General features: G+C 61.4%; 3 protein-coding genes across 7 annotated transcripts in view; 1 reads left to right on the forward strand and 2 right to left on the reverse strand.

Moving 5' to 3' along the window:
• The first annotated feature begins 728 nt into the window (after nucleotides 1-728).
• Nucleotides 729-12,757, forward strand: MFSD12 (major facilitator superfamily domain containing 12). The gene is made up of 10 exons (XM_012436131.2): nucleotides 729-1,026; nucleotides 6,369-6,579; nucleotides 8,829-8,973; nucleotides 9,066-9,248; nucleotides 9,553-9,645; nucleotides 9,736-9,828; nucleotides 10,333-10,503; nucleotides 10,579-10,673; nucleotides 11,466-11,596; nucleotides 11,701-12,757. The coding sequence occupies exons 1-10, from the start codon at nucleotides 729-731 to the stop codon at nucleotides 11,721-11,723; spliced, it is 1,443 nt and encodes a 480-aa protein (XP_012291554.2). The 3' UTR covers nucleotides 11,724-12,757.
• On the reverse strand, nucleotides 11,682-18,739 carry TEKTIP1 (tektin bundle interacting protein 1). Its single transcript, XM_012436138.3, has 4 exons — nucleotides 16,107-18,739; nucleotides 12,864-13,102; nucleotides 12,656-12,781; nucleotides 11,682-12,509 (listed from the first exon to the last, which is right to left on the reverse strand). The coding sequence occupies exons 1-4, from the start codon at nucleotides 16,616-16,618 to the stop codon at nucleotides 12,328-12,330; spliced, it is 1,059 nt and encodes a 352-aa protein (XP_012291561.3). The 5' UTR covers nucleotides 16,619-18,739; the 3' UTR covers nucleotides 11,682-12,327.
• A 284-nt stretch (nucleotides 18,740-19,023) lies between these two features.
• FZR1 (fizzy and cell division cycle 20 related 1) overlaps nucleotides 19,024-26,759 on the reverse strand; it is a 36,798-nt gene continuing 29,062 nt past the window's right edge. For 4 of the 5 annotated variants that reach the window (XM_064382093.1, XM_012436133.3, XM_012436135.3 and 1 more), the window contains exons 6-14: nucleotides 26,602-26,684; nucleotides 25,910-26,093; nucleotides 24,276-24,341; nucleotides 23,521-23,623; nucleotides 23,242-23,426; nucleotides 22,699-22,932; nucleotides 22,010-22,114; nucleotides 20,539-20,640; nucleotides 19,024-20,262 (exon numbers count right to left, since the gene is read on the reverse strand). In XM_064382093.1, the coding sequence (XP_064238163.1) occupies nucleotides 20,221-20,262; nucleotides 20,539-20,640; nucleotides 22,010-22,114; nucleotides 22,699-22,932; nucleotides 23,242-23,426; nucleotides 23,521-23,623; nucleotides 24,276-24,341; nucleotides 25,910-26,093; nucleotides 26,602-26,684 (1,104 nt within the window). In that variant the 3' untranslated portion in view covers nucleotides 19,024-20,220. The remainder of the gene's footprint in view (nucleotides 20,263-20,538; nucleotides 20,641-22,009; nucleotides 22,115-22,698; nucleotides 22,933-23,241; nucleotides 23,427-23,520; nucleotides 23,624-24,275; nucleotides 24,342-25,909; nucleotides 26,094-26,601; nucleotides 26,685-26,759) is intronic. The other variant, XM_064382094.1, reaches the window with a different exon arrangement.

Consider the following 26,759-nt stretch of genomic DNA (forward strand, 5'->3'; position numbering starts at 1 on the left):
AACGCTCGTTAAAGGCCAGGTGGTACTTTTATGTTGATTACCCCTATTATTACCGTTAATAACCAATTAATTAGTGCTGCTGCGTCCTCGCCGCGTGCGATCACGTCTCTCTAGGCCGGGAAGTCACCGGAGCCCGAGGCGCGCTCGGGCGCAGACCGCCCCCCACAAAACCCACTGCCCATCCCACGCGCTCCACCCCGGCCCGCAGTGGGCCTCGTCCAGCTGGGGGTGGCGCGGGCCTGGAGGCGGGGTCTGAGTGGGAGCCAGCTGTGCCCCCCCGTCCATTTCCCTCCAGAGTGTTTGGGGGGCCAGCGACTCACGCTGAGCGATCGGCGGCGGGGGGGTGTCGCCCTCCTATCCCGCGGGCACTAGGACCGTGCGGGTGCCCGGCGTAGAGGCCGAAGAAGCCCTGCGGACACGCCCCTCTCCTCTTTCCTCGGCCATTGGCTGCGATTCCCCGGGGCGCGGCTCCGATTGGCGCAGATGCCGGGATCGCCCCGCCCCGCCCGGCCCGGCGCAGACTCCTAGCTCCAGCGCCCGGCGGCCGCTGCGGCGAGTGCGGGGCGGACGCGGCGGGTGCGGACGCGGCCGGAAGAGAGCGGGGCGCGGGGTGCGCGGTCCCGGCGCGTGCTGGGGTCCCCGGCGCCTCCCGCCACCGCACCCCGTGAGGCCCGGCCGGGGCACTCTCCGCGGAGCCCGGGGGCGGGGGGCGCGTGCGCGGCGCCGCGATGGGCCCGGGACCCCCGGCGGCAGGAGCGGCGCCGTCCCCGCGGCCGCTGTCCCTGGTGGCGCGGCTGAGCTACGCCGTGGGCCACTTCCTCAACGACCTGTGCGCCTCCATGTGGTTCACCTACCTGCTGCTCTACCTGCACTCGGTGCGCGCCTACAGCTCGCGCGGCGCGGGGCTGCTGCTGCTGCTGGGCCAGGTGGCCGACGGGCTGTGCACGCCCCTCGTGGGCTACGAGGCCGACCGCGCCGCCGGCTGCTGCGCCCGCTACGGCCCACGCAAGGCCTGGCACCTGGTCGGTAAGTGTCCCGGCCCCGCCACCTGTCTGGCAGCCCCTCCGAGAGTCCCGGACCCGGGAGCCTCCTCCCTCTGACCCGCCTCCCGGCCACGCGCCTCCTCTCGGTCTGTCAGTCCCGTGGCCTGACCCTCCCTACACTGTCTGTCCTGGGCCTGAACCTCCCCTATCTGTCTGTCTCCACCACCCAGCCCCTCTGTCTGTCTGCGGGAGACCTAAGCCTTCCCTGTCTCTCTGCCCACCCCATGAGCTGAGTCTTCACCTCTCTGTTCCGTGGTCTCAGCCCCCCTGCTCTGACTACCCAGTGCCCCCTCTGTGGTGTCACTCCTGACCGTCCCCTGCCTATCCCACCATCCAGCCTGAGCCTCCCCTGTCTTTCTGTCCCATGGCCTCCCCCATCTGTCTGACTGTGCAGGGCCCCGCTGTCTGCCTGAGCCATGAGCCTCCCCAACCTGTCTGCTTAACTGCCCCGTGTTCCCTCTGTCAGCCCCTTGGCCCAGCCTCCCCTGTCTGTCTGCCTCAGAGCTGCTGTCTGACCTGCAGGACCCTGGCCATCTGACTGCATGCCTTTCCAGCGTCAATTCCCTTGTCCGTCTGCCTCCTCCGGCCGCCCTGAACCCTCTGGAGGGTTGGTGGTGACTGCCCAGCGCCGCCTCTGTCAGTCTGTCCAGCCTGACCTTGTCTATTAGGGACAGCTATGGCAGAGGACCGTCAGGTTGCCTAGAGCCGCCTCTCTGTCCATTCTGCCAGGGCACCCTCGTGCGTGGGCGGTTTGGGGGTGCTGCCTCGGGAGTTGAGAGTTGGGGGCCACCTGGGTGGGACTGGAGGGTCAGGGGTCTTTGCCTTGTTCTTGCCAGGGACAGGGTCCCCCTAGGTCTGGGGGAGGTGCCCTGATTGGAGAGGGCTTTTGGGAGAGCAGGAGGCTGGCATCACCCTGCCCTGGTGCCCTCGATAAGACTGCAGGGCTGCCTCCCAGCGGCCCTCCTCTCCCCGCCCCGACCCTGGGCCTAAAGATTCGCCACAGCCTCCTTCCCTGCGTCTCCTGCCCTCGAAGAATTGCTGGCTGCCTTCTGGCATTTGGGGCACGTGGGGAAGGAGGCAGGGCCGGGAAGCCTGCTCAGTTGTTGGAATTCCAGGCCACAGCAGGGGCGGGCCGGCGCCTCTTCACCCTTGGGAGCAGTGACTGAGTGGGTGGTGACCCCAGGCTCTGGGGAATGGCAGGTTTTACAAGAGGCAGTGGATCTCCTGTGGCCTGAGAGCTCCAGGCCCCGCAGAAGGCGCAGCTTGGGGCTGGATTTTCATGTTTTTCATGTCCGGATGATTCCTGGGTCACCTGAGACTGTGGCACACAGGGAGGGGACCGGCTGTCCCTTCCTTTTTGGTTATGTTGGGATTGGTTGCTGAGTGGAACCCAGGGCTTCACATGCGTCTTTGATCATGATAGTGGGATAAGCTCATGACAGACACAGGAGGATTGCTGGGCACCCGGGGCGGTGGCCCACGCCTCTCATCCCAGCACTCTGGGAAGCCAAGGTGGCAGATCACCTGAGATCAGGAGGTCGAGACCAGCCTGGACAGCATGGCGAAACCCCATCTCTATTAAAAATGCAAAAATTAGCCGGGAGTGGTGGTGCACGCCTGTAGTCCCAGCCACCTGGGAGGCTGAGGAAAGAGAATCACTTGAACCCGGGAGGCAGAGGTTGCGGTGAGCCGAGATCACGCCGCTGCACTCCAGCCTGGGAGACAGAGCAAAACTCCATCTCAAAGAAAAAAAAAAAACGAAACATGAACAAACAGAAAAAGCAACTGAAGGCTTTGTGCTTTTCCAAAGCAGGCCTGGGGTACCGTGCTCCAGCCAGACAGCAAGCTTCTACCTCACCCTCTTCCCTGCCTGGAGGAGGGCATCTGCCCCGGGAGCTGAGAGTCGGGGGCCATCTGGGCGGGGAGTGGAAGCCCAGGAGCTGCTCTTGATGCCTGGTCAGATGACTGGAGTGGAGCTCACCCTGACAGCGGCTCCCACTTCTCTATTTCAGCCCCAAATCTGGAGCTGGTGGCTAAGGACTCACCATGCCCCGTAACTAGTCCTGGGGGGCTCCCCGCCAATCCTGGGAAGACCCTAAGAGTCAGACACAAACACTCCTGTGGGTGGGCAGATGGCATGAATGGGCTTCAGAAGGAAGAAGGACGTTAGCTTTGAGGTTTTGAAGGATGGGTAGGAGTGTGTGGAGGGGGGGGCGCATTCCAAATAGCAGAAAGAGCTGTGGAAAGGTAGGGACCGCCCTCACTTTGAAGCTGCGGAAGCAGGAAATTCAGAGTAGAAGGAGCTTCTGCTGGTGCTACACGTGAACTCTGTCCTCACGCCAGCCTGTGGGGCAGGAACTAACTTTCTTTTCTTGTTTGTTGTTGAGACAGAGTCTCACTCTGTGGCCCAGGCTGGAGCGCAGTAGTGATCTCGGCTCACTGCAACCTCCGTCTCCCGGGTTCAAATGATCCTCCTGCCTCAGCCTCCTGAGTAGCTGGGATTACAGGTGCCCGCCACCACGGCCGGCTAATTTTGGTATTTTTAGTAGACATGGGGTTTTACCGTGTTGATCAGGCTGGTCTTGAACTCCCGACCTCAGGTGATCTGCCTGTCTCAGCCGCCCAAAGTGCTGGGATTACAGGCGTGAGCCACGATGCCTGGCTTCTTTTCTTTCCCGCCCCTCCCTTCCTCCCCCTCTTCTCTTCTCTTTCTTTTCTCTTTTCACTGGTCGCAGCCGTGGGCAGGAACTTTCACTATCCTTTTTCTTCTTTTTTTTCGAGACAGAGTTTCGCTCTTGTTACCCAGGCTGGAGTGCAATGGCGTGATCTCGGCTCACCGCAACCTCCGCCTCCTGGGTTCAGGTAATTCTCCTGCCTCAGCCTTCTGAGTAGCTGGGACTACAGGCACGTGCCACCATGCCCAGCTAAATTTTTGTACTTTTAGTAGAGACGGGGTTTCACCTTGTTGACCAGGATGGTCTCGATCTCTTGACCTCGTGATCCACCCGCCTCAGCCTCCCAAAGTGCTGGGATTACAGGCGTGAGCCACCACGCCCAGCCTTCTTCTTTTTTTTGAGACAGTCTTGCTCTGTCGCCCAGGCTGGAGTACAGAGGTGGGATTTTAGCTCACTGCAACCTCCACCTCCCAGGTTCAAGCAACTCTCCTGTCTCAGCTTCCCAAGTAGCTGGGATTACAGGCACCCACCATCATGCCTGGCTAAGTTTTGTATTTTTAGTAGAGACGGAGTTTCACCGTGTTGGTCAGGCTGGTCTCGAACTCCTGACCGCCTAACCCGCCTCAGCCTCCCAAAGTGCTGGGATTACAGGCGTGAGCCACCGTGCCCGGCCTCTTCTTTTCTTTTTCATTCTTTCTCCTTTCTTTTCATTTTTTTCTTTCCTTGACAGGGTCTCACTCTGTCACCCAGGCTGGAGTGCAGTGGCGCGATCACGAGTCACTGCAGCCTCAACCTCCTGGGTTCAAGTGATCCTCCCATCTCAGCCTCCCTCAGTGCTGGGATTGCAGGATGAGCCGCCGCTCCTGGCCACTATCCTTGTTGTGTGAAAACTGAGGCCTAGAGGGGCACAGTCACTTGCCCAAAGTCCCCCAGCTGGGCAGCCTGGCCCCAGCAATGGTTAACTCAGACTGGTCAGCAGGAGCAGAGAGTCCAGCCGGGAAGGGACCTTCTCACCAGAGTCCACAGTCCGTGCTCTGCCCCCAGATGAGCCCCAGGACCCCAGGAATCTGCAGAAATCCTCCTAGGCCCTAGTTCCAGGGAAATCGCCAGGAGAGGGTGGTTTTGGTTTCACTTCTCCAATTCCAGCTGTCCGGGGCGGTCCCAGGGTCTGGGGATGAGGTCACCTCCGGAGCCTGGAGGGAGGAAGGAGGTCCAGCTGCCAGGCTTGGTACAGGCATCCCTCCAGATGCTCTGGGCTGGGAGGAGAGCAGTGCAGGGCTGCAGGGAAGGAGTCGCTCCAGCTCACTCTAGAGGCCTCAGTTTTCCCATCTGAAAAACGGGATAATGACACCCATGCCTCCAGGCTGCGTCAGGTCCACGATTGTTACAATCACTCACTCAGAAGGTATTGAAGTAACAGCGGGGCGCAGTGGTTCACGCCTGTCATCCCAGCACTTTGGGAGGCCAAGGATGACGTATCACTTGAGGTCAGGAGTTTGAGTCCAGCCTGGCCAACGTGGTGAAACCCCTGTCACTACCAAAAATAGAAAAATAAGCTGGACAGGGTAGCAGGTGCCTGTAATCCCAGCTACATGGGAGGCTGAGGCAGGAGGATCGCTTGAACCTGGGAGATGGAGGCTGCAATCAGCTGAGATTGCACCACTGCACTCCGGCCTGGGTGACAGAGCCAGACTCCGTCTCAAAAAAAAAAAGGGGTACCGAAGTAGTGAGTTCCGTGTTGGGTGTCCCCAGGCCTCTTGGAGCCTGCTGTCTGCAGAGGAAAGCCAGCGGACAGATAAAGAATTCCTGGGTGTGCTGAAGTGAGGTAGGGGCAGCAGGGGCCAGGAGAGGAGGTGTTTGAGGAGGTGACATTCCAGTTGAGCTGAGAGGTGAAAAGGAGCTGGCCTTGCCAAGATGTGAGAGCGAGAATGCTTCAGGCAGAGGCGCGCCTGTGCAAAGGCCCGGGGGCTGATGGAGGAACAGTGAGGAGGCCTGTGGCTGGAGCGGAGAGATGAGGAGAGAGGGCAGGGCAGGGAGGGGATGGGGCAGGTCACGCAGGGCTCCATGGGCTGCGGGGAGGATCTGACATTTGTTCCAAAGTGTCTTAGGATTTTTTTCTGAGCATGTGAAAAGCCAGGGCTTGGCACAGTGGATCTCGGTTGGGGGCAGGAGCTATTTGCAGACTGGAGGCCCAGTGTTCTAGGGAGTGGTCACCTTAGATGCTGACAGGGACGGGGAGCTCAGGGAGGGCGGGGTCCAGCCCAGCCCCACCAGGGCCTCCCACTCCCCGAGGCCCCACAGGAGGCTTGACAGTGGCCGACGGGGAGGAGCGGGAGGAGGCTGTGGCTGTAACTGGGGCACCCGTGTGGGGCAGGTTTCCGGGGACCTCCTGTGTCCCAGTTCTTCTGACTACTAAGCCCAGGTACCCGGTCTCAGTTTCCCCTTTTGTGACCAGGGGCCATAAGCCTGGGAAACCGTGGCTGCAGACCCTCGTTTCTGCCTGTGTGCCTGTGTGCATGGCGGGGTGGGGGGGGGGGGGCAGATCTGCATCTGTGCCTCAGTTTCCCTCTGTCCTCCGTCAGTATCCCCACCCCTGGAGCCCTGGCTGGTGCGGGAAGGCCCTGTGACTGACCTCCCCTCCCGTCCACAGGCACCGTCTGCGTCCTGCTGTCCTTCCCCTTCATCTTCAGCCCCTGCCTGGGCTGTGGAGCTGCCACGCCCGAGTGGGCCGCGCTCCTGTACTACGGCCCGTTCATCGTGATCTTCCAGTTTGGCTGGGCCTCCACGCAGATCTCCCACCTCAGCCTCATCCCGGAGCTCGTCACCAACGACCACGAGAAGGTGGAACTCACGGCACTCAGGTGGGAGCTCGGGCACCTGCCCCTGAGGGCAGCGTGGGACGGGACTGGCTTATGAGTCGATGACACCGCAGATGCAGCAGCTAGAGACCACACAGTCTTTTATGTTCAGTTTTAATTTATGCTATTTATTTTTTGAGATGGAGTCTTGCTCTGTTGCCCAGGCTGGAGTGCAATGGTGTGATCTCGGCTCACTGCAACGTCTGCCTCCTGGGTTCAAACGATTCTCCTGCCTCAGCCTCCCGAGCAGCTGGGATAGTGGCACCCAGCATCAGACCTGGCTAGTTTTTTTCTATTTTTGTAGATGGGGTTTCACCGTGTTGGCCAGGCTGGTCTGGAACTCCTGACCTCAGGTGCTCCTCCTGCCTTGGCCTCCCAAAGTGCTGGGATTACAGGTGTGAGCCACCGCGCCCAGCCTTTATGTTTATTTTATTTTAATAAGAGATGGGGTTTCTCCATGTTGGCCGGGCTGGTCTTGAACTCCCAACCTCAGGTGATGCACCAGCCTCAGTCTCCTGAAGTGCTAGGATTATAGGCGTGAGCCACCATGCCCAGCTACGTTTATTTTTTAAAGAAGGGGGTCTCACTCTGTCGCCCAGGCTGGAGTGCAGTGGCTCGATCTTGGCTCACTGCAGCCTTGACCCCTGGGCTTGAGCAATTCTCCTGCCTCAGCCTCCCGAGTAGCTGAGATCACAGGAGCGTGCTATCATACCCAGCATACCCAGCTGGTTTTTAAAGTTTGTGTAGAGATGGGGTCTGGCTATATTGCTCAGGCTGGGGACTCGGGCCCAAGGGATCCTCCTGCCTTGCCCTCCCAAAGTGCTGGGATTACAGGCACAAGCCACTGTGCCTGGCCATCGCACACTCTCCTCTCAGTTTCTAGGGGTCAGGAGTCCAGCGTGGCTGAGCTGGGAGCGGGAGTTGTGCTTCAGGGTCTGTCTTGAGCCTGCATTCAAGGGGTTGCCCAGGCCTAGGGTCTCAGGGAAGGCTGGAGTGGTACCTCCTCCATGGTTGATGGTGGGATTTGTCACCTTCCACCTGTGGAAGTCACGCTGGCTGGCTGCTGCTTCTGAGGCCAGGAGGGAGAATCTCTGATTTCAGGAAGCCCTAAGCCCTGTCTCCCAAAGGATCCTCTGAAGTCTCCCCTCTTTATTTTTATATTTTTAAGACAGTCTTGCTCTGTCGCCCAGGCTGGAGTGCAGTGGTGTGATCTTGGCTCATTGCAACCTCTGCTTCCCAGGTTCAAGCAGTTCTCCTGCCTTAGCCTTCTGAGTAGCTGGGACTACAGGCATGTGCCACCACGCCCAGCTAATTTTTGTATTTTTAGTAGAGATGGGCTTTCATCATGTTGGCCAGGCTGGTCTTGAACTCCTGACCTCAGGTAATGTGCCTGCCTCGGGCTCCTGAACTGCTGGGATTACAGGTGTGAGCCACTGTGCCGCCCCTTGAATCTCAGCTTCTTTTTCCCTCCCTGTGAACTGGGAGGTGAGAACTGTTCCTTCCCGAGTATTCCAGAGGAGGACACGGCCCCAAATGGTGCCCAAAGCCAGGGTCCCCACAGTGCCTTTGTCAGGAAGGGGGTGTGGGGGGAGCCCGCTGTTTGCCCCGCTGCCTGTGTCACCAGCTCTGCCTACTCTGGCCTCCTCCCCTGGCTTTCAGTTCCCCATTATGGCTGTGAGACAGATGCAGGCACTAACGACAGGGTTTCCCAATACCCAGGGCCCCTGAGGGCCCCGGCCGAGCGGGGCCGGACCCAGCCACTTCCTCTGTGCCGTCGCTTTGCCAGCTGATCTCCTGCTGTGCTCACATGGCCTCGAGGTGACATGGTTCCTGCTTTCAGAAAGTGAGGTCCCCAGCTCGGGCTCTGCGCCTGTCTAGGCTTCTAGACCAGGGAGCCCTTGCCTTGCAGCCACCCAGCATCTGGGGAAGAATTATTCCCCAATCCTGGCTTCCGAGTCTCTGGGTTCTCAGACTTTTGGGTTGCAGCCTGGACTCTTGCTTGGCTGAGTAACTGCACCCTGGTCCTAGGCAGGAAAGGTGCAGCTGCGGGTCACAGCTGTCCCGTGTCAGATAACTTGCAGGCTGGGGAGACCGAGGCCAGCACAGGTATCCTGGAAGCCACCCAGTGTGGGGGTGGCTGGAGTCTCCCAGCAGTCGGGGTTCCGCAAGGGGCTGGGACGGTGCGGCCGCCTGGGGAAGAAGGGGCCCCGGTTTCCAGGGTCCTGTTGAGTCCCTGCCCGCCTGCCCGCCAGGTATGCGTTCACCGTGGTGGCCAACATCACTGTCTACGGTGCCGCCTGGCTCCTGCTGCACCTGCAGGGCTCGTCGAGGGTGGGGCCCGCCCAGGACATCAGCGTCAGTGACCAGCTGGGGGGCCAGGACGTGCCCGTGTTCCGGGTGAGCTGGGGCCTGGGTGTGTTGCCTGAAGTCCTCAAGCCTGGGGCGGGGGCTGGGCCAGCTGCTGCTGACTGCTTCTGCCGCGTCCCCAGAACCTGTCCCTGCTGGTGGTGGGCGTTGGCGCCGTGTTCTCACTGCTGTTCCACCTGGGCACCCGGGAGAGGCGCCGGCCGCGTGCGGAGGAGCCGGGCGAGCACAGCCCCCTGTTGGCCCCGGCGGTTGCCCAGCCCCTGCTGCTCTGGAAGCACTGGCTCCGGGAGCCGGCTTTCTACCAGGTGTGTGCCGGGGGTGGCAGGGCCAGCTCATACCTCTCCTCCCACCCTTCGGGCCCTTTGCTCTGCGGGATAGCTGCATGCACACACAGCGCACACGCCAGCCCCCGGTGTGGCCCGTGCCCGGGGCAGATATTGCTCATGAAGCACTGCTCTCTGCTCCTACACCCCAACCCACTGGGCAGTCACTACCAATGGATCAAATGCCAGCTGCAGGGCACCCACCCAGGCCCCGGTGCCCCCTGCTGGTGGGAGTGGACAAGGGCCCTCCTGACCCCTGCCGGTCCCTCTGTTGGTCTGCCCACAGGTGGGCATGCTGTACATGACCACCAGGCTCATCGTCAACCTGTCTCAGACCTATATGGCCATGTACCTCACCTACTCTCTCAACCTGCCCAAGGTAAGTGGGTTGGGACGGGGGCGCTGGGGTGGGACGGCCCCAGCCTGGCAAGCCGTGACAGACACGCCGTGCCTGGCTCTGCCCCTGCAGAAGTTCATCGCCACAATTCCCCTGGTGATGTACCTCAGCGGCTTCTTCTCGTCCTTCCTCATGAAGCCCATCAACAAGTGCATTGGGAGAAACGTGAGTGGACGGGGTGCCCTGCAGCTAGGGTTCCAGCCTCAGATGCTCCCAGGCCCCCGAGTTCCCGCCTTGTAGAAGCCCCGGATCTGGGAACCAGGAGGTCTAGAGCCCTGGCCTCTGCGTGTCTCAAGTTCACACTGTCGTGGCGGCAAAGCTCTGGAGCTTTCTGTCCTCCCTGTGCAGCTACTGAGGGCTTCAAATGTGGCCGAGGGGACTGAGCCGAGTCCCTCGTTTGCTTTTGTGTACCTGACCTGCCTTTAGGCGGAATAGCCACGCGTCTCCAGCTACTACCGTGGGGACAGAGAGCACAGCTCCGCGTGGCAGTTCTCCTGGGCCTCAGAGCCGGGGATTTCTTGAGGCCAGAGCCGGGGCTCCTTAGTGACCGTCCAGCTCACACCCCTTGTTTGCGGGGTAAGGGGTGGTGGATTGAAGACCAGAGAGGGCAAGCGCCGGGCTCAGGGGCACCCAGCGGCATGGGCCTGACCCCGGGGCTGTCCCCTGCAGATGACCTACTTCTCGGGCCTCCTGGTGATCCTGGCCTTTGCTGCCTGGGTGGCGCTCACGGAGGGGCTGGGTGTGGCTGTGTATGCAGCAGCTGTGCTACTGGGTGCCGGCTGTGCCACCATCCTTGTCACCTCGCTGGCCATGACGGCCGACCTCATCGGTCCCCACACGGTAAGGCTGGTGGCCGGGGTGGGGGTGGCTGGGCGTAGAACTCGGGCTACACGCTGACCACCCATGTCCCCCCAGAACAGCGGAGCGTTCGTGTATGGCTCCATGAGCTTCTCTGATAAGGTGGCCAACGGGCTGGCAGTCATGACCATCCAGAGCCTGCATCCCTGTCCGTGAGTGCTGTCCATTCGCTCGTTTGTTGAGGAAGAGGGTTCAGACACGGATGGGTGTAGACACAACCTCCCAGCATTCACGCCTTTGGAGGCCTGGACCTGGGAACCAAAGCCTCTCTGGGACCTGACCTCACAGGGCTGGGTCAGAGCCAGCTATGTTAATGGTCACAGAGGTGAACGTGTGGTCGGGACTGGTGTGTAAAGGTGAATGCCTTTACCCCGGAGAGGCCTGGGCAGCCAGGACAGGATGCGAGGGAGGGCTTCCTGGAGGTGGTGACGTGGACCTGACACTTGTAGGAAGTCAAATTGTTCCAGGTCAATGGGGAGGGGCAAGTAGCACCAAAGCCCTGGCGGGGGGCCACACACGGTGTGTTGGAGGAGCAGGGACGAGGAGGCCAGTGTGGCTGGAGCACAGGCAAGAGGGAGAGAGGCGCAGGGAGGGGAGGGGGCAGGTCGTGCAGGGCCTGGCGGGCCAGTGGGAGGGCTTGGGCTTTGACCTGAGGGTGGTTGGGCTGTGGGCAGAGGGACAGGCACTCACTCACAGGTGCCCTCTGGTGGGGGTGAGGGGACTGGGCGGGTGCAGGTGGGCCCCACTGGGCCTGGACCATGTGGAGACAGACAGGGAGGCAGAGCAGCAGTGAATGCTGGGTGGAGAGGACTGCCATGCTGTTGGGTGTGGGGAAGGAGGTGGGGGGACTGACCCCCAGCTCCCGGCTTGGACAGGAGGAACCGGTCCAGGTAGAGGGGGGGTCATCCCTGTGGTGCCCACTAGGCCCCTGCCTCCTCCCACAGCTCGGAGCTCTGCTGCAGGGCCTGCGTGAGCTTCTACCATTGGGCGATGGTGGCCGTGACGGGCGGTGTGGGCGTGGCTGCTGCCCTGTGTCTCTGCAGCCTCCTGCTGTGGCCCATCCGCCTGCGACGCTGTGAGTCCTGGCCCACCCCTCCCTCCCCAGACGCTGACCACGCCAGGGGCAAGCGTGGGGCCCACCCCACCTTCTCTGATGCCATTTCCACCCCTCCCTGGCAGGGGACCCAGAAGCCCAGCCCTGAGTGCTGACGGCCTCCTGCACCTCTGGAAGGGACATGTGGGGACACACGAGGATCACGAGGATGCTCCCAGCGCCTAGGGGCAGAGCACCCCCCATCCCTCACTCTTCTCCAGCCCCCCACCCTCACTGCCTCCCAGGGATGGGAGTCAGGGTGAAGGCAGCGGGAATGCCTACCAGGGCCTTCTGAATCCAGAGGTTTGCAAGGACTCCTGTGCTTTTAGCGTGCCCCATTCTCAACTCTAATCCACCTCAGTCCCCTGGAGGATTTGGGGTGCCCCTCTTGGAAGGAAGTAGGAACCCCAGAGGGGTGTGGGGGAACCCTAACCCCAGCGCAGTTCACCGCTCACCTCTGGCCTGGGGATGGCGAGAGCCTGCAGGAGCCCCAGCCACGGGGTGGTGGGCTGGGCCTGGACCCCGCCATGGTGGGCAGCAGGGCTGCCTGGGGGGCTTGGTGGACTCTGCTGGCAGTAAATAAACAGATGAAGGCAGCCTGGCTCCTGTCTGCCGGGCGGGAGTGGCCTGGGCATCTCGGCTGTACCCTAGTTGTGGGTAGTCACCCACTTTTGGGTGCAGAAAGACTGCAGATGTGTCGTGGAAGCATGCGTTTATCGGGGAGCAGGCGTGGGGACCAGTGGGAGCTGCTGGCCGGTGGAGGGGCAGTATGGCTGCAGGCCCCACTGCAAGTAGTTTTGGGTGGTGTGGGGTGGGCGCTGGGGCACTGACAGGAAGGGCACGTAGTCCGATGCCCTCCACAGAGGCTCCACCCCGTACCGATTCCTGTTGACCACTGCAGGTGGGACCCAGGTCACTGTGTGCCCCCACTTCCTCACCCTCGGCCAGCAAGGGGGTCCCAGGCCTCCCTGGGCAATTTCACCCTGGCCGAGGTGGCCTTGTCCCCCTGGCCTCCCGGGGAGCTGCCCGCCCTGGCCTCACCGTAGTCCTTGCCCCGGATTGGCCTGTCCTTCCACAGCATGCTCCCCCACCGGGTGCTGGGGTCCAGGTACTGGGCGGGGACGGTGGGGTCGTGCCGGGCAGTCTCCCGCAGGTGCTGGGTGTAGGCTGCAGTGGGGCAGGGGCTGGCGGTCATTCCTGTCCCCCTCGAGCAGGCCCGGCACCTGGGGCGGGGAGGGTGGGCACTCACCCGAGGGCAGGCCGCACTCGCGGTGTCGGTAGCAGCTGTGCCAGCAGTTGTAGGCCTCACGGAAGGGGCGGTCCGGGGTCGAGGGCGGGTCGTACCAGACTTCCCGGGAGTCCGAGTTGGTCAAGCCCGTGTACCACAGCTGGCCGGCTGCGTCGTGTCCCGTGGGCGTGTACTTCCAGCGTGTGGCCTGCTTCATGGCCGGTGCCCAGCGTGGCCCCTCCAGGGACAGGTAGTCATCGCTGAGGGTGGGTGGTGGGGCAGAGACTGAGCCCGTCTCTACCACAGGCGCTTTCGACGTCTGCCAGGGTGGAGAGTGTAGAGGCCTGGCCCATGGCGTGGGGCCACCCTCCCTCCCCACTTGGTGTCTGTCCTTTGGCCCTGGACCCCTCACCCCACAGCGGGTGGCAGAGGATAGAGGCTGACTCCCTCTCTCCCCACACATCCCACCCCCGGTACCCAAGTCAGCACTAAACTTTTTTTTTTTTTTGAGATGGAGTCTGGCCGTGTCGCCAGGCTGGAGTGCAGCGGCACAATCTCGTCTCACTGTAACCTCTGCCTCCCGGGTTCAGGTGATTCTCCCGCCTCAGCCTCTCAAGTAGCTGGGACTACAGGCACCTGCCACCATGCCCAGCTAATGTTTGTTTGTATTTTTAGTAGAGATGGGGTTTCACCATGTTGGCCTGGTCTCAATCTCTTGACCTCGTGAGCCGCCGCCTCAGCTTCCCAAAGTACTGGGATTACAGGCGTGAGCAACTGCGCTTGGCTAGCACTAAACCGTTCTGTTCTGAGCTTTTCTTGCCTGGAGAAGAGATACCAGGGAGGGAAAAGGTCGAGGGCCTGGCCACTCCTGGGTTCCTACAGTCTTTGTCCAGCCTCCAAGACCCACAAGTCCCTTCCTCTGGGAAGCCCCCCTGGCCTGGAGGTGCACCAGGAAGAAGTGGAGCCATGGCCCAGGGAGGACTGGGGGACCCGCTTGGCCAGGCATGTGGCTCACACCTGTAAACCCAGCACTTTGGGAGGCTTAGGCAAATGGATCACTTGAGGTCAGGAGTTTGAGACTAGCCTGGCCAACATGGTGAAACCCCATCTCTATTAAAAACACAAAAATTAGCTGGGCGTGGTGGCATGTGCCTGTAATCCCAGCTACTCAGGAGGTTGAGGCAGGAGAATTGCTTGAACCCGGGAAGTAGAGGTGGCTGTGAGCTGAGATTGTGCCACTGCGCTCCAGCCTGGTAATAGAGCAACAGTCTGTATCCCAAAAAATAAAGAGACTCAAAGATGTTTCATGCTGTGACTTTGCTTTTGGGAATATGTCCCAAGGAAGTCACCCCAAAGAGTAAGGTGGTTGGCCCCGTGTAGTCCCGGCAGGGATAGAAACACTCATCTGTGCCTTGTGTGGGAGCACGGTCCCGGCTCTCCAGTTTGGGAGGCCGAGGTGAGTGGATCACCTGAGGTCAGGAGTTCGAGACCAGCCTGGCCACCATGGTGCAACCCCGTCTCTACTAAAATTACAAAAGTTAGATGGGTGTGGTGATGGGTACCTGTGGTCCCAGCTACTCGGGAGGCTGAGGTAGGAGAATTGCTTGAACCCAGGAGGTGGAGGTTGTAGTGAGCCGAGATCTCGCCACTGTGCCCAGTCTGGGCAACAGAAAGGGAGTCCATCTCAAAAAAAACATGCAATTAAAACAAAATAATATTTGGTGAGAAATGAGCCCCTCTCCCCGCTGTTGGCCCCATACCCACCTGCCACTCACCACTTCCTGGTGTCTCCTTCCAGGAGCAGGTGGGACGTGCACCCTCCACCCTGTTACTCCACACTCATGGGAGCCTGGTTTACTGCATCTCCACTTTTTTTTTTTTTTTTTTTAGTAGAAATAGAGTCTCACTCTGTTGCCCAGGCTGGCATGCAGTGGCACAATTTCGGCTCAATGCAGCCTTGACCTCCTGGGCTCAAGCAATCCACCCACCTTAGCCTCGCAAGTAGCTGAGATTACAGGCATGTGCCACCATGACTAACTAATTTTGTATTTTTAGTAGAGAGGGGGTTTCACCATGTTGGTCAGGTTGGTCTCCAACTCCTGAACTCAGGTGATACTGCCTGCCTTGGCCTCCCAAAGTGCTGGGATTACAGGCATGAGCCGCCATGCCTGGCCGTCTGGCTGATTTTTAAATATTTTGTACAGATGGGTCTCACGGCTGGGTGCGGTGGCTTATGTCTATAGTCCCAGCATTTTGGGAGGCCGAGGTGGGTAGATCACCTGAGGTCAGGAGTTCAAGACCAGCCTGGCTAACGTGGTGGAACCCCATCTCTGCTAAAAATTAGCTAGGCATGGTGGGAGGCACCTGTAGTCCCAGCTACTTGGGAGGCTGAGGCAGGAGAATCCTTGAACCCGGGAGGCGGAGGCTGCAGTCAGCCGAGATTGCGCCTTTGCACTCCAGCCTGGGCAACAAGAACAAAACACTGTCTTTAAAAAAATAAAAGAGATGAGGTCTCACTATGTTGCCCAGGCTGGTCTTGAACTCCTGGGCTCAAGTGAGCCTCCCAAAGTGCTGGGTTACAGCTGCGGGCCACCACGCCCAGCCACCGTCTGGGTTTGTTTTGATTTCTTCCCTTGGAAATGCAGCAAAGGGCTTTCTATCTTCTTTTCCATGGCTGCACAGTATTCCACAATCATTTAAACAATTGCTAACAGACACTGTATTGGGGTGACTGTTGTACCCTCCAAATCACACGTGCCCAGAGCTCCAGGACATGGCCTTGTTTGGAAATGGTTTTAGTAGCTGCAGCTAAGATGAGGTAAACCCGTGTTAAGGTGGCCCTGAATCCAGTGCCTGGTGCCCTTCTAAGGAGAGGGAAATGTGGATGCACACAAGAAGGCCAGGTGAAGACAGAAGCGGGGACCGGGGACCGGGGCCCAGGAGTGCCTGGGGGCTGTAAGGGGCGCAGGGCAGACTCTGCCTCAGCCACCGGAGGACCCAGTCCTGCGCACGCCTGATTTCAGAGGGCATTTTTGTGGCGAAAACTCCCAGTGCATTTGCAGCCTTGGAAACGGCCACAGACACATTTGCTCTCGGCCTATCTCCAAGTCTGTGGCTGCCACAGTGAGTGACCACAGGCCGGAGGGGCCATCACACCCATGAGCCTTTTAAGAATAATGAGTGACACATGCAAGACCTCAAAGTGACACCTGACACCCCGGGAGGGAGGGTCCCTTAGCATCCGGCTGGCTGGGAGGGACTCACCTGTAGAGAGGTGCTGGGAAGCTGGTCTCGAGGGTCCCCGTGGGGACATAGGGCCCGGCAGCCTCTCGCCTCAGGGTCTGCATGTCTGCCTGTCTGCCCGGGTCCCCAGGGCTCCTGCCAGGAAGGCCTCTGAGGCCACCGCTGACAGCATAAAGGCCGCCCAGTGTCCTGGCAACCATGCTGACGCTCCTTCCTCCCAACTGCAGGGTGAGGCAGCCCCAAGGAAGGGGAGGCCTGGAGAGTTGTTCGCAGTATCTGACAACTGAGGGTGACGCAGCGTGGGCGCGCAAGGCCAGGGCCACTGCCAGGTGGGGTCTGCGGCCATGAGCCCCCAGCTCTGTGCGCCTCCAGCTCCATGCGCCACCCCCCCTCACCTGGGGCCTAGCCTCCCCATCTCCACACCCCCTTGAGGGGCTTCTGTCTCCCCGTGCACCTCCCATCCAGGAGGCGATGCCTGCACAGGCACCTGGCACCCCAACCCCTCTCTCCTCAGCCACTCGCACGCAGTCCATTTGTAAAATACACTCAGGATGAGACCGGCACGCGGCGCCTCACACACCATGATTCACGACAGCCCAAGGCGGAGACCATGCAAACGCTCACCGAGGGCGAGGGGATCAGCAGCGCGCGGCCACCCACGCGCCAGAACGAGTCTCAGCCACAGGAGCGAGGCTCTGACCTGGGCTACAGCGCGGAGGCACCTCGAGGATGTGATGCTCAGCGAGAGACACGACACGGAAGGGCACACTGTGATCCCGTTTCTATGAAATGTCCAGGACAGGCTGAACCACAGGCACGGAGAGGATTCGTGGGTGCTGGGACTGGGGAGGGGGACCCAGGGGTGACTAGGTGATGTGATGGGGACGGGGCTGCCTTCTGGGTAATGAGAATGTTCTGGAATCAGAGGCGATGGCTGCACAGCCACAGAATTGCTTACTGTAAGATGGTGGATTTTGTGTGTATTTTACCACAATAAAACATATAACAAAAACCAGAAAACATCCAGAACCCTCCTGCCCTGCCCCTACTCAGCCAGAGGGCCCCGTCTTGGGTCGAATGCGGCCTGAGAAGGGTCAGAGCCTGCACCCTGGTTTTGGCTTCCCCTGCCCGTGTCAGGTCCCCACAGAGCCAACACTCAGGATCCCCACTCGCTTGGGGTAAGCGCCCAAGTCTTACCTGAGGCCCACCAGACACTGCCTGCCCTGCCCTCCTCACTCTGCCCCTCCCACACACTGGGCGCCATCCTGCCCTGGAGCCTTTGCATGGCTGTGCCCTCTGCTTGACACCCAGGTGTCCCTGCCTCCTCAGCCCTGGCTGAAATGCTAGGCTTGTGGTGAGCCCCTGATCCAAGGCCACCCTTTCTCGGGGCCCTCCCCATCCTCTTGGTGCTCCCTCATTTCCAGTGCCCAGGATGGGACCTGCCTTTTCTCAGGCACCATGCAAAAGCAAGCCTCAAAACCACCTGGGGACTCCCTGCAGCCCCTGGCCCCCAGGCCGCCTGCCTCCCCCAGCCCCAGCAAGGCACCAGTACCCCCTGGGCCAGGCTCCTGCCTCCTGCACCTGTCTCACTGCAGGACCTGCGGCCCCCGATTTTTTCTTCTCAATTTTCTTTCCCTCTCAACGCAACAGCTAGTTCTAGGATCGACGGAAAAGCTGCAGCCCATCCTATGGGAACCTTGGTCAGTCTCTCCCTCCATCCAGGCATCTCCCAGACACTGCCATCATTGGCCCTGGCAGCAATGGCCCCACTGGCCTTGCTCTGCCTGTCACGTAAAGATGGCAGCAGAGACACCTGCCCCAGCGCTGCTGTGTGACTCACATGCTCCCCATGACTGACATCTGCTCCCCTGGGGACCCTCCAGCCCCTCTCGGCTGTCCTGGCCTGTGGGGAACCAAAGCCCCCATTCTACACAAGCCCTGCCCCATCACCATGGGCCCCTCCCACCACCACAGCCTTCACCCCACTTGCTCTGTCCCTCCTGGCCCCCATCTGCCAGCCCTGGGGTGACCTCAGCCCAGCAGTGCCTCCAGCCTCCCTCCCTGGTGTCAACCGATGGGGTCAGGCGAGCACCTCCTCCCCAGAACAGGGCCATCCGGCTGGGGTGCAGGGACTTGCTGGGGTCCAGTCCTTAGCCCCACAGGACTGTGGCTGGTGCCCTGGTGTATGGGCCCAGGAGGGGTCTCTTGTGGGATTCGAGGGCTGAGTTCCCTATCTGTGAAATGCCGGCCTGGGAAGCCCCTCAGAAGCTGCTCTTGCAGCTCCAGGGCCAGACAGGGGCTCCAGGGCAGGACTGTGTGACCCTACCCTAGCCGGGGACCCTCAGCCAGCCAGCCCCAGCCACGGGTGAATCCACGTGTTTAATGACAGCATCACTGCATGACATGAGAAACAAGGCCTTCCTGTCCTGGGGGCTCCTCCACCCCCAGCATGGACAGAACCAGCCCCCAACACAAATCGCATGTCCTCCCACCCGGACCTGTGGCGGTTCCCAGTTCCAGGAGGGGCCGCCAGAGGCCCACGAGGGTTGTGCACTGAGCTGGCAGGGGCCTGGCACCCACAGCGACAAGGCTGATCTTTGGCAACTGCATGGGCCACTGTGGGCAGGGCATGCATGGGCAAAGGCAGGGTTTGTTTTCTTAGAACAGGTGAAACAGTAAGACCTTGATCACTCAAAATCCACACTGCCACGCGCACCAGCCCCAACCTTGCAGGAGGGCTGAGAGGTGTCCGCGACCTGCCCAGAGAAAGGTGGAGAGAGCCTCTCCAGCGAATGTGGAAGATCGGCCCACTTGAAATGACGGGGCTTTAAAACTGGGATCCCAACACCCCAGGAGCAGTGGGCGGGTCCAGGCCCCCTGCCCCTCCCTGTCCAGCCTCAAACATTTCCAGGACCAGTCAACAAAAACACAAAACAAATCCAAAGAAAAGTCACAAATACATATGTACACATGCACACCAGCCCCGCTGGGGACGCCAGGCTGTCAGGACACGAGGGGTGCAGGTTCCCAAGGGCAGCAGGGTGGCGGATGGGACCCTCCAACCCCAGCCTGCCCCACCCTCTCCATGTCCCTACCGATGAAATGGGAAGGGGGGGCAGAGGGACGGGCAGGGGCCGTGCTCAGCTCAGGCTCCACTCCCCGGCCTTGCCTCCCTCCCTGCCTGCCGCGTGGCCTGGGAGCACGAGAAGCTTCTAGAAGGACAAAGGGCGCGCACCTCCTGGACCCCTCAGGTCTCCCTGGCTTCCCCACGGCCACCAGTGCTGACGGACAGGACAGGCTGAGATACGGGCAGCAGCTGCCCTACTGCCGACCTCCACAGGACCCAGCCACCCAGCAGGCTTGGGGGATGCGAGTCTCACGCCGCAGGCAAGGGGGACGCTGGACACCGTGAGGGCACGAGTTGGCGAACGCACAAGGACGCGGCACCTGTCATACTCCTCTCTAGTCAGCGCGGTGAGCAGGCCCGGCATCAGTTCTCCCAGGGTGACGAGTCCAGAGCAGATGTCCTCCTCCGGTGTGAGGGTAATGCTCGGCTGGGATGCACAGGCCCATCCGAAGCCCACTGCCCGCCAGGCGATAGCCATGACAGAGCAGAGGTGGCTGCAAGGTGAAATCCAGGCGGGAACCGTCTCCTGCATCCACAGGCCCTCAGGTCTTGGTCTGGCCTTCGGTTCAACACAGAGGGGCTGTAGCTGTGAACCTGCAGCCGGGGCGTCTGGTCTGTTCCGTGCAGATGTGGGCAGTTCCAGGAAGAGCATGCAGCCTTGGCGGGCAGGTGCCGAATAGACAGAAGCAGTGAGGGTCCCAGGGGGCATCCGTTGCTCCGAGCACAGACAGTCCGAGCTGGGGCCGTCCAACGTGGTTCTTGCCTTCTGAGAAGTGGGACAGAGCCCCCGATGCTGAGGGTCCCGAGCATGTGCCCACCCCAGATACTGGTGGACATGGTTCACAATCAGGCGTTTAATGAGACTCCAGGATCCTCCAGGCCCAGCTCCCCGCCCGCCCAGCCGCCTTCCTCAGGGGACACGCGCTGGAAGGGCAGGGTCCATGCAAGCTGAGGAGCTGGGTCCTCCGGCCCCGGATGGCTGGTGTGGTGCGGTCCTGCTCGGCGGGTTTACCGGATCCTGGTGAAGAGGTTCAGCACAGACACAGATTCCTGCAGACACATGGGGTGGGGGACGCTGAGCCACAGCCCCGGGGAAAGCTGCCTGAAGGGAAACTGAGGCTGTGGGGCTTGGTGGTGAGGGGCTGAGAAGTGCTGGTCCAGCCTCGGCCTGCCACACTACCCCCGACACATGACCCAGAGTGCGAGGTGAGGGGAGCTTGGAGGTGGGGGATCCCGGGGGAGGGTACGACCGAGGACACAGTGGGGACAGGGACGGCCCTGGGACAGGCTAGGGTTGGGGCGGGGGCGAGTGGCGCTGATACCGACCCACTTTACCTTTGTCGAACGGGTTTTGCTAAAGACGTTCCAGAACCTCAGGGTCTCATCTCCAGCACCAGTGACGATGGCCTCCCCGTCAGGGGACATTGCCTGTGGACAGGAGGGAAGCACCCCATGTCTCTGGGTTTCTGAGGTGCCTCGGGGACAGTGCTGGGGGACTCAAGGAGGGAGAGCAAAGTGTGGGGTGGCTGGGCCCCCCAACCCAGGTTGCATGGGCAGAGCTCAGACTCTGGAGCCAGGAAGGAGGGGCAGGCCGGGGTCGCCATGGGCAGAAACCAAGGTTGGAGCCTGTTTTTTTTTTTTTTTCTAAGCCGGGATCTGGCTCTGTCACTCAGGCTGAAGTGTGCAGTGGGGCGATCCTGGCTCACTGCAGCCTTGACCTCCTGGGCTCAGGTGATCCTCCCACCTCAGCCTCCTGAGTAGCTGCGACTACAGGTGCACACCACCACACCTGGCTCATTTAAAAGAATGTTTTGCAGAGATGGGGTCTTGCTATGTTGCCCAGGCTGCTCTTGAACTCCTGGGCTCAAGCCATCCTCCCATCTTGGTTTCCTGAAGTGCAGGGATTACAAGCGTGAGCCACTGCACCTGGCCAAGGTTGGAGCATTTTTTTTTTTTTTTTTTTTTTTTTTTGAGACAGAGTTTCGCTCGTTACCCAGGCTGGAGTGCAATGGCGCGATCTCGGCTCACCGCAACCTCCGCCTCCTGGGTTCAGGCAATTCTCCTGCCTCAGCCTCCTGAGTAGCTGGGATTACAGGCACGCGCCACCATGCCCAGCTATTTTTTTGTATTAGTAGAGACGGGGTTTCACCATGTTGACCAGGATGGTCTCGATCTCTTGACCTCGTGATCCACCCGCCTCGGCCTCCCAAAGTGCTGGGATTACAGGCTTGAGCCACCGCGCCCGGCCAGGTTGGAGCATTTTTGCTAAAACATCAAGGACATCCCCTTGCAAGGGGGGGGACAGTCAACTCTGCGCAAATGAGGAAGGGTACAGTCAGATGTGCGGATGAAAGCAGAGAACACTTCTCAGGGAAGAAACAAAACCTTGACGAGTAAGGGCACCCGGGGACAAGAAGGCCTCCTGGCCCCTCCCAGCCACATGCACACGGTTCTGTGCAGGACGTCCATGGGGTCATCTGACTGGTCAGCTGTGAGTTATCTCTGGCTTTCCTCTTCACCCCTCTTTTAGGGGAAAATAAACACATGAAGAGGCTGAGGTCCTCCAGGAGGACAGGGCCCACACCTGCAGGGCTGAGAGTCGGTAAAGCCCACGCCAACACTGGCGATTCAACCAGCACCGGATGCCCTGATGGCCAGCCCCGCCGCTGCGTCCCGCGGGGTTTTAGATCTGCACACCGTCCTCCCTAGGAACATAGGACGGGACGCTCTGGAGCAGCCATGGCTGACACTTTTTCCAGAATCCCGGGGCATCTCGAAGCGCCCGGTGCGCACTCACCAGGTACAGCACGCGGTAGGAGTGCCCAGTCAGCTTGGCCACCTGGGTCAGGGAGGGGTACTTCCAGACGAGGATCTGGTTCTGCGAGTAGCCGTGCGTGCTCACCTGCAGGTGGGAGGGGGCGCTATGGTCAGTGGCGGGGAACGAGGCTGGGTGTGATACCTGCTGCCCCACACACACCCAACCCGAGTCCACAGGAGAGCTCGGAGCTGCCAGCCAGCCGGGGAGGAGCAGGGGATGCGGGATGTGGCTGCGCCTCCTGGTTCCATCTGGGAGGTGTGGAGGCCACAGCCCCTCTGCCCCACCTGCAAGTCATCCCTGCATCTGTCCTGGGGACACACAGCCCAGAGCGGCTGGGGCAGGCCAGCGTGCCAGCGGAGCCCACTTCGTCCTGGGCCTCCACTCCGAGCAGAGGCAGCCGACGGAGCTCCCCAGCTCCTCACAGAGCCACCAGGTGTGGCTGCAAAGGGGGCCCAGAAGCCCGAGTGTTGCCCCAGGTGAGGTCCTGGTAAGGTCCTGATGGGGCCCAGGAGCCGTGCCCCACCCCTGCTTCCCCAGCCCGCCTCCTTCGCCCATCTCCCCGCCGGCCGCTGTCAGATGGCAGGGGGGCAGGGGGGCAGGGGGGCAGGGGGCCAGCGGGACGCATATCCTGAGGCCTGGTGGAAGGAGGCCAGGCTGCCCGTGCTCACCAGCTCGTTGGCGTGCTTGGACCAGGCCAGATTGCACACTTGGGAGCCCGTGTCGATACACTGCAGCGGCTGCCCCGTCAGTGTGTTCCAGAAGCGGATGCAGCGGTCGGCCGTGCCGCCCCCCGAGGCCAGCAGGCCGTGCTGGTGCGGGGACCAGGCGATGGCCTTCACGGCTGCCAGGTGCTCCGTGTACTGCTGCACAGGACTCAGGCTCGAGTGATTCCAGACCAGCAGCTGGAGGACAGGGGCTGTAAGGCTGGGGCTGTCCCAGCCCTGTGGTCCAATACACTGGTCCCCACGGGAGTGAAGACCTGCCCTGGTGCCCCACCCCACGCCCCTCCTGCTGCTCCCTCAAGGACTCCTGGGGGCACATGCTCATCACCGCGTGCTACAGAGAAGGACTGGCTGAGTAGGAGGGACGAGCCCCAGGCCCCGCCGACGGCTATGGAGTGGGCCCCACGCCTGTCCCCAGCCCAGGCCCCGCCGTCACTGCCAGCGTGAGGCCGCAGCTTCTGGGAGGGAAGCCGGGCTCTAGGCGCGTACCTTGTTGTCGTTGCCCCCCGAGGCGAGAAGTTGGTGGTCCGTGGACCACTTGAGCCCGCACACCTCCTGCCGGTGGCCCTGCAGCCGCCGCTCTGACTGCAGCGGGGGGGTGCGGATGTCCCTCTGCAGGATCATGCGGTCCCGGCTACCAGATGACAGCTGGTCAGCGTTCCAGGCCAGCGCCCCTGGAGGCCAGGCAGAAGCAGGGGTGAGCCTCTCCTGGCCTCGGGGAGCTGGGGCCTTGGGGAGCTAACCCACCACAGAACCCAGGCTCCTCACCGACGCGTGCTGTGTGGCCCTCCAACATGGACAGCTTCTTCCCTGCAGCCGCGTCCCATATCTGCACAAAGCCCTTGTGTGTGCCCACTGCCACGAGATTCCCCTAGGACAGAAGGCACGGCCAGAGTGCCAGTGTCAGGTCTGGCCCAAGGACTCTGCCCAGCCTGGACCTGGTCACCCTGGGCTCTGCTCACTAGGGCTCTGGATGGTTTCCCTAAAAACCCCTGAAGGCATGTCCCTTTGATGAAGCTTACACCCTGTCAGCACATTCCGGGGTGGCGGGCATGCCCTGCACACACAGCGCCAGGGTTTGTCAAGAGTCCAGCCAACACACTCAGGGTGCGTGGCCCTCCACCGCTAGGACCAGCCCTGGGCAGCTCTGGGCAGAGTAGGGACCCTCCCCGTGACACGCTTCAAAGTTGCTGCTGGGATATTTTCATCATAATCTGAAACAGAACTAAAGCCCACTCGACGCTGAGTAGAAACTGCAGCACCAGGAGAGCCAGTCCCAGATGGGACAGGCCCCACGGCAGGACTGGAGTGTTGTTTCCCCACTGGTCCTGCCATACTTTCTTGGGGGCTGCTGGGTCCCTACTTGCTCGTTACTCCCTCTACCACCACCACACCAAGGCCAGGGACAGTGGGGGACACAGAACTATGCCTGACACAGAAGACCTCAGAGCACACACTGGCCCCTCTGGGTCTGCAAGATACCAACAGACCTCCCAGGTCGGGGACAAGCACTCTACGCTCACCCGTTCAGACCAGCCCACGGAAGTCACTGAGTCCCCTTCCACTGAGAGGTCACAGAGCCGCGTCACCTGAGGGTAAAAGTCAACCTGTTCATGTGAGCTTTGCCACTGGTCATGAAGCACGGATCTATCAACCTGATCATCACCCCTCCACTCTCTCATCCATCCACTCAAATATGCACTGTCCCCCCCACTCTCCCCCCCACTCTCCCCTCCACTCTCCCCCCTCTCCCCTCCACTCTCCATCCACTCTCCCCTCCACTCTCCACCCACTCTCCACCCACTCTCCATCCACTCTCCCCTCCACTCTCCACCCACTCTCCCCCCACTCTCCCCTCCCCACCCACTCTCCCCCACTCTCCACCCACTCTCCCCCCATTCTCCCCCGACTCTCCCCTCCACTCTCCCCCCTACTCTCTCCTCCACTCTCCACCCACTCTCCCCTCCACTCTCCACCCACTCTCCCCCCCACTCTCCACCCACTCTCCCCTCCACTCTCCAACCACTCTCCACCCACTCTCCCCTCCACTCTCCACCCACTCTCCCACCCACTCTCCCCTCCACTCTCCCCTCCACTCTCCCCTCCACTCTCCATCCACCCTCCCCTCCACTCTCCACCCACTCTCCACCCACTCTCCACCCACTTTCCCATCCACTTTCCCATCCACTCTCCCATCCACTCTCCCATCCACTCTCCCATCCACTCTCCACGCAGTCATTCATCACTCCAGGCCTGCGGGCTGCCTGGGTTGGTCACTGCTGGGACCCTGGAGGCTCAAGCTGGGTGTGGAAAAAAGGCATGGGTGCAGGGGACCCAGGACTGCATGGGACAAGCTTAAGATGGGAGGAAGATGCCCAGTGCTGTGGGGCTCCTGCTGCCAAGAGGGGACACCAAAATGGTGAGGACAGGACCCAGAGGGGTGCGGTAAAGAGACTGGGGCTCCAGTGGGGACCCCATGCTGCTGTAGATGCCACCACTGGAGGGGAGAGCTGTGGCTGAGAGGGCAGTGGTTGGGCGGGTCATGGCAGAGAGGAATGCGAAGGACATGGCCAAGAAGGCTTGGAGGGCTTGGAGGGCTATAGCTGGGAGGGCAGTGGCTGCAAGGGCTGGGGGGGCTGTGGCTGAGGTGACTGGGAGGCCTGGGAGGGCCATGGCTAGGAAGGCTGGGAGAGCAGTGGCTGGGAGGTCTGGGAGGGCTGTGGCTGGGAGGGCCGTGGCTGGGAGGGCCATGCCTGGGAAGGCTGGGAGAGCAGTGGCTGGGAGGGCTGGGAGGGCTGTGAGGGCAGTGCCTGGGAGGGATGGGAGGGATGGGAGGGCCGTGGCTGGGAGGGCTGGGAGGGCCGTGGCTGGGAGGGCTGGGAGGGCCGTGGCTGGGAGGGCCATGCCTGGGAAGGCTGGGAGGGCAGTGGCTGGGAGGGATGGGAGGGCCGTGGCTGGGAGGGCCGTGGCTGGGAGGGCTGGGAGGGCTGGGAGGGCAGTGCCTGGCAGGGATGGGAGGGCCGTGGCTGGGAGGGCTGGGAGGGCCATAGTGGGTGCCTGGCTCGTACTGATGCTCCCCAGATCCTGGTTGGTATACTGAGGGCCACTGGGCGCTGGGGAGGCCGCTGTGCACGTGCACACAGTACACGGCACCCACCTGGCTGGTGCAGGCACTCCACAGGTACACGCAGGTGCCCAGCCCCACACTGAGCACGTTGAGGGACGACCAGTCCACCAGGTTCAGGTAGAAGTCATCCTGCAGCTCGGGCGCATCCAGCACCTTGAAGGGGATCTTGGAGATCTTGCGGGTCGGTTTCCGTGGAGACCGGAGCAGCTTCTGACTGCAGAGGTGGCCACGTGGCATCCGTCAGCCACTGCACTTGGGTCACTTCTTGCAAACGCACAGAAAGTATCTACTCCCCTGCCAGCCCCATGAGCCTGGTCCAGCCCCTCCAATCACTGCCGCCACCGTGTGATCCTAAACCCGGGGACGGCCCCACAGCCCTTCACCCTCAGGTCTCTGGCTCTCTTGGGCTCCCTCCCATAGCTGTGCTGGCTCTGCTGCCCACACCTCCTCCAGGCAGCCCTTCCTGACTGCCCTGACCTCTGTCCGAGGCCAACACTGCCAGCCACGGTGTGTTCACAGTGAGGGGGTCTCTGGGCTGCCCTGGCCTAGCGTACACTTCTGTTACTGACTATGGCTAATGGGGGGCTGGGCCCTTTCCACCCTCAGGACCCTGGGGGAGGACATAGTCACAGCTCCTGGCCACCATGCCCTGGGGAAGCCCCCTTCAGCCCCGCCCACCAGGCCCCACAGGGACACTTGGTGCTGAGGAACCCTGTACCCACCTCTTGTTGCTGACGGGAGATAAGGAGTACGGCGACACGTCATTGCCGTCGTCGGGGCTTGAGCGCTTGGTGCTGAGGGAATACTGGGGAGCGGGCGATACACCGGCTGAGCGGATGCCCAGGCCCTGGGACCCTCCGAGCCAGACGCCCGTGCTCCT

The sequence above is a fragment of the Aotus nancymaae genome, unplaced genomic scaffold, assembly GCF_030222135.1.
Source record: "Aotus nancymaae isolate 86718 unplaced genomic scaffold, 86718_ANA_hifiasm-v0.15.2.pri h1tg000028l, whole genome shotgun sequence".
In the NCBI taxonomy this organism is placed as follows: domain Eukaryota; kingdom Metazoa; phylum Chordata; class Mammalia; order Primates; family Aotidae; genus Aotus; species Aotus nancymaae.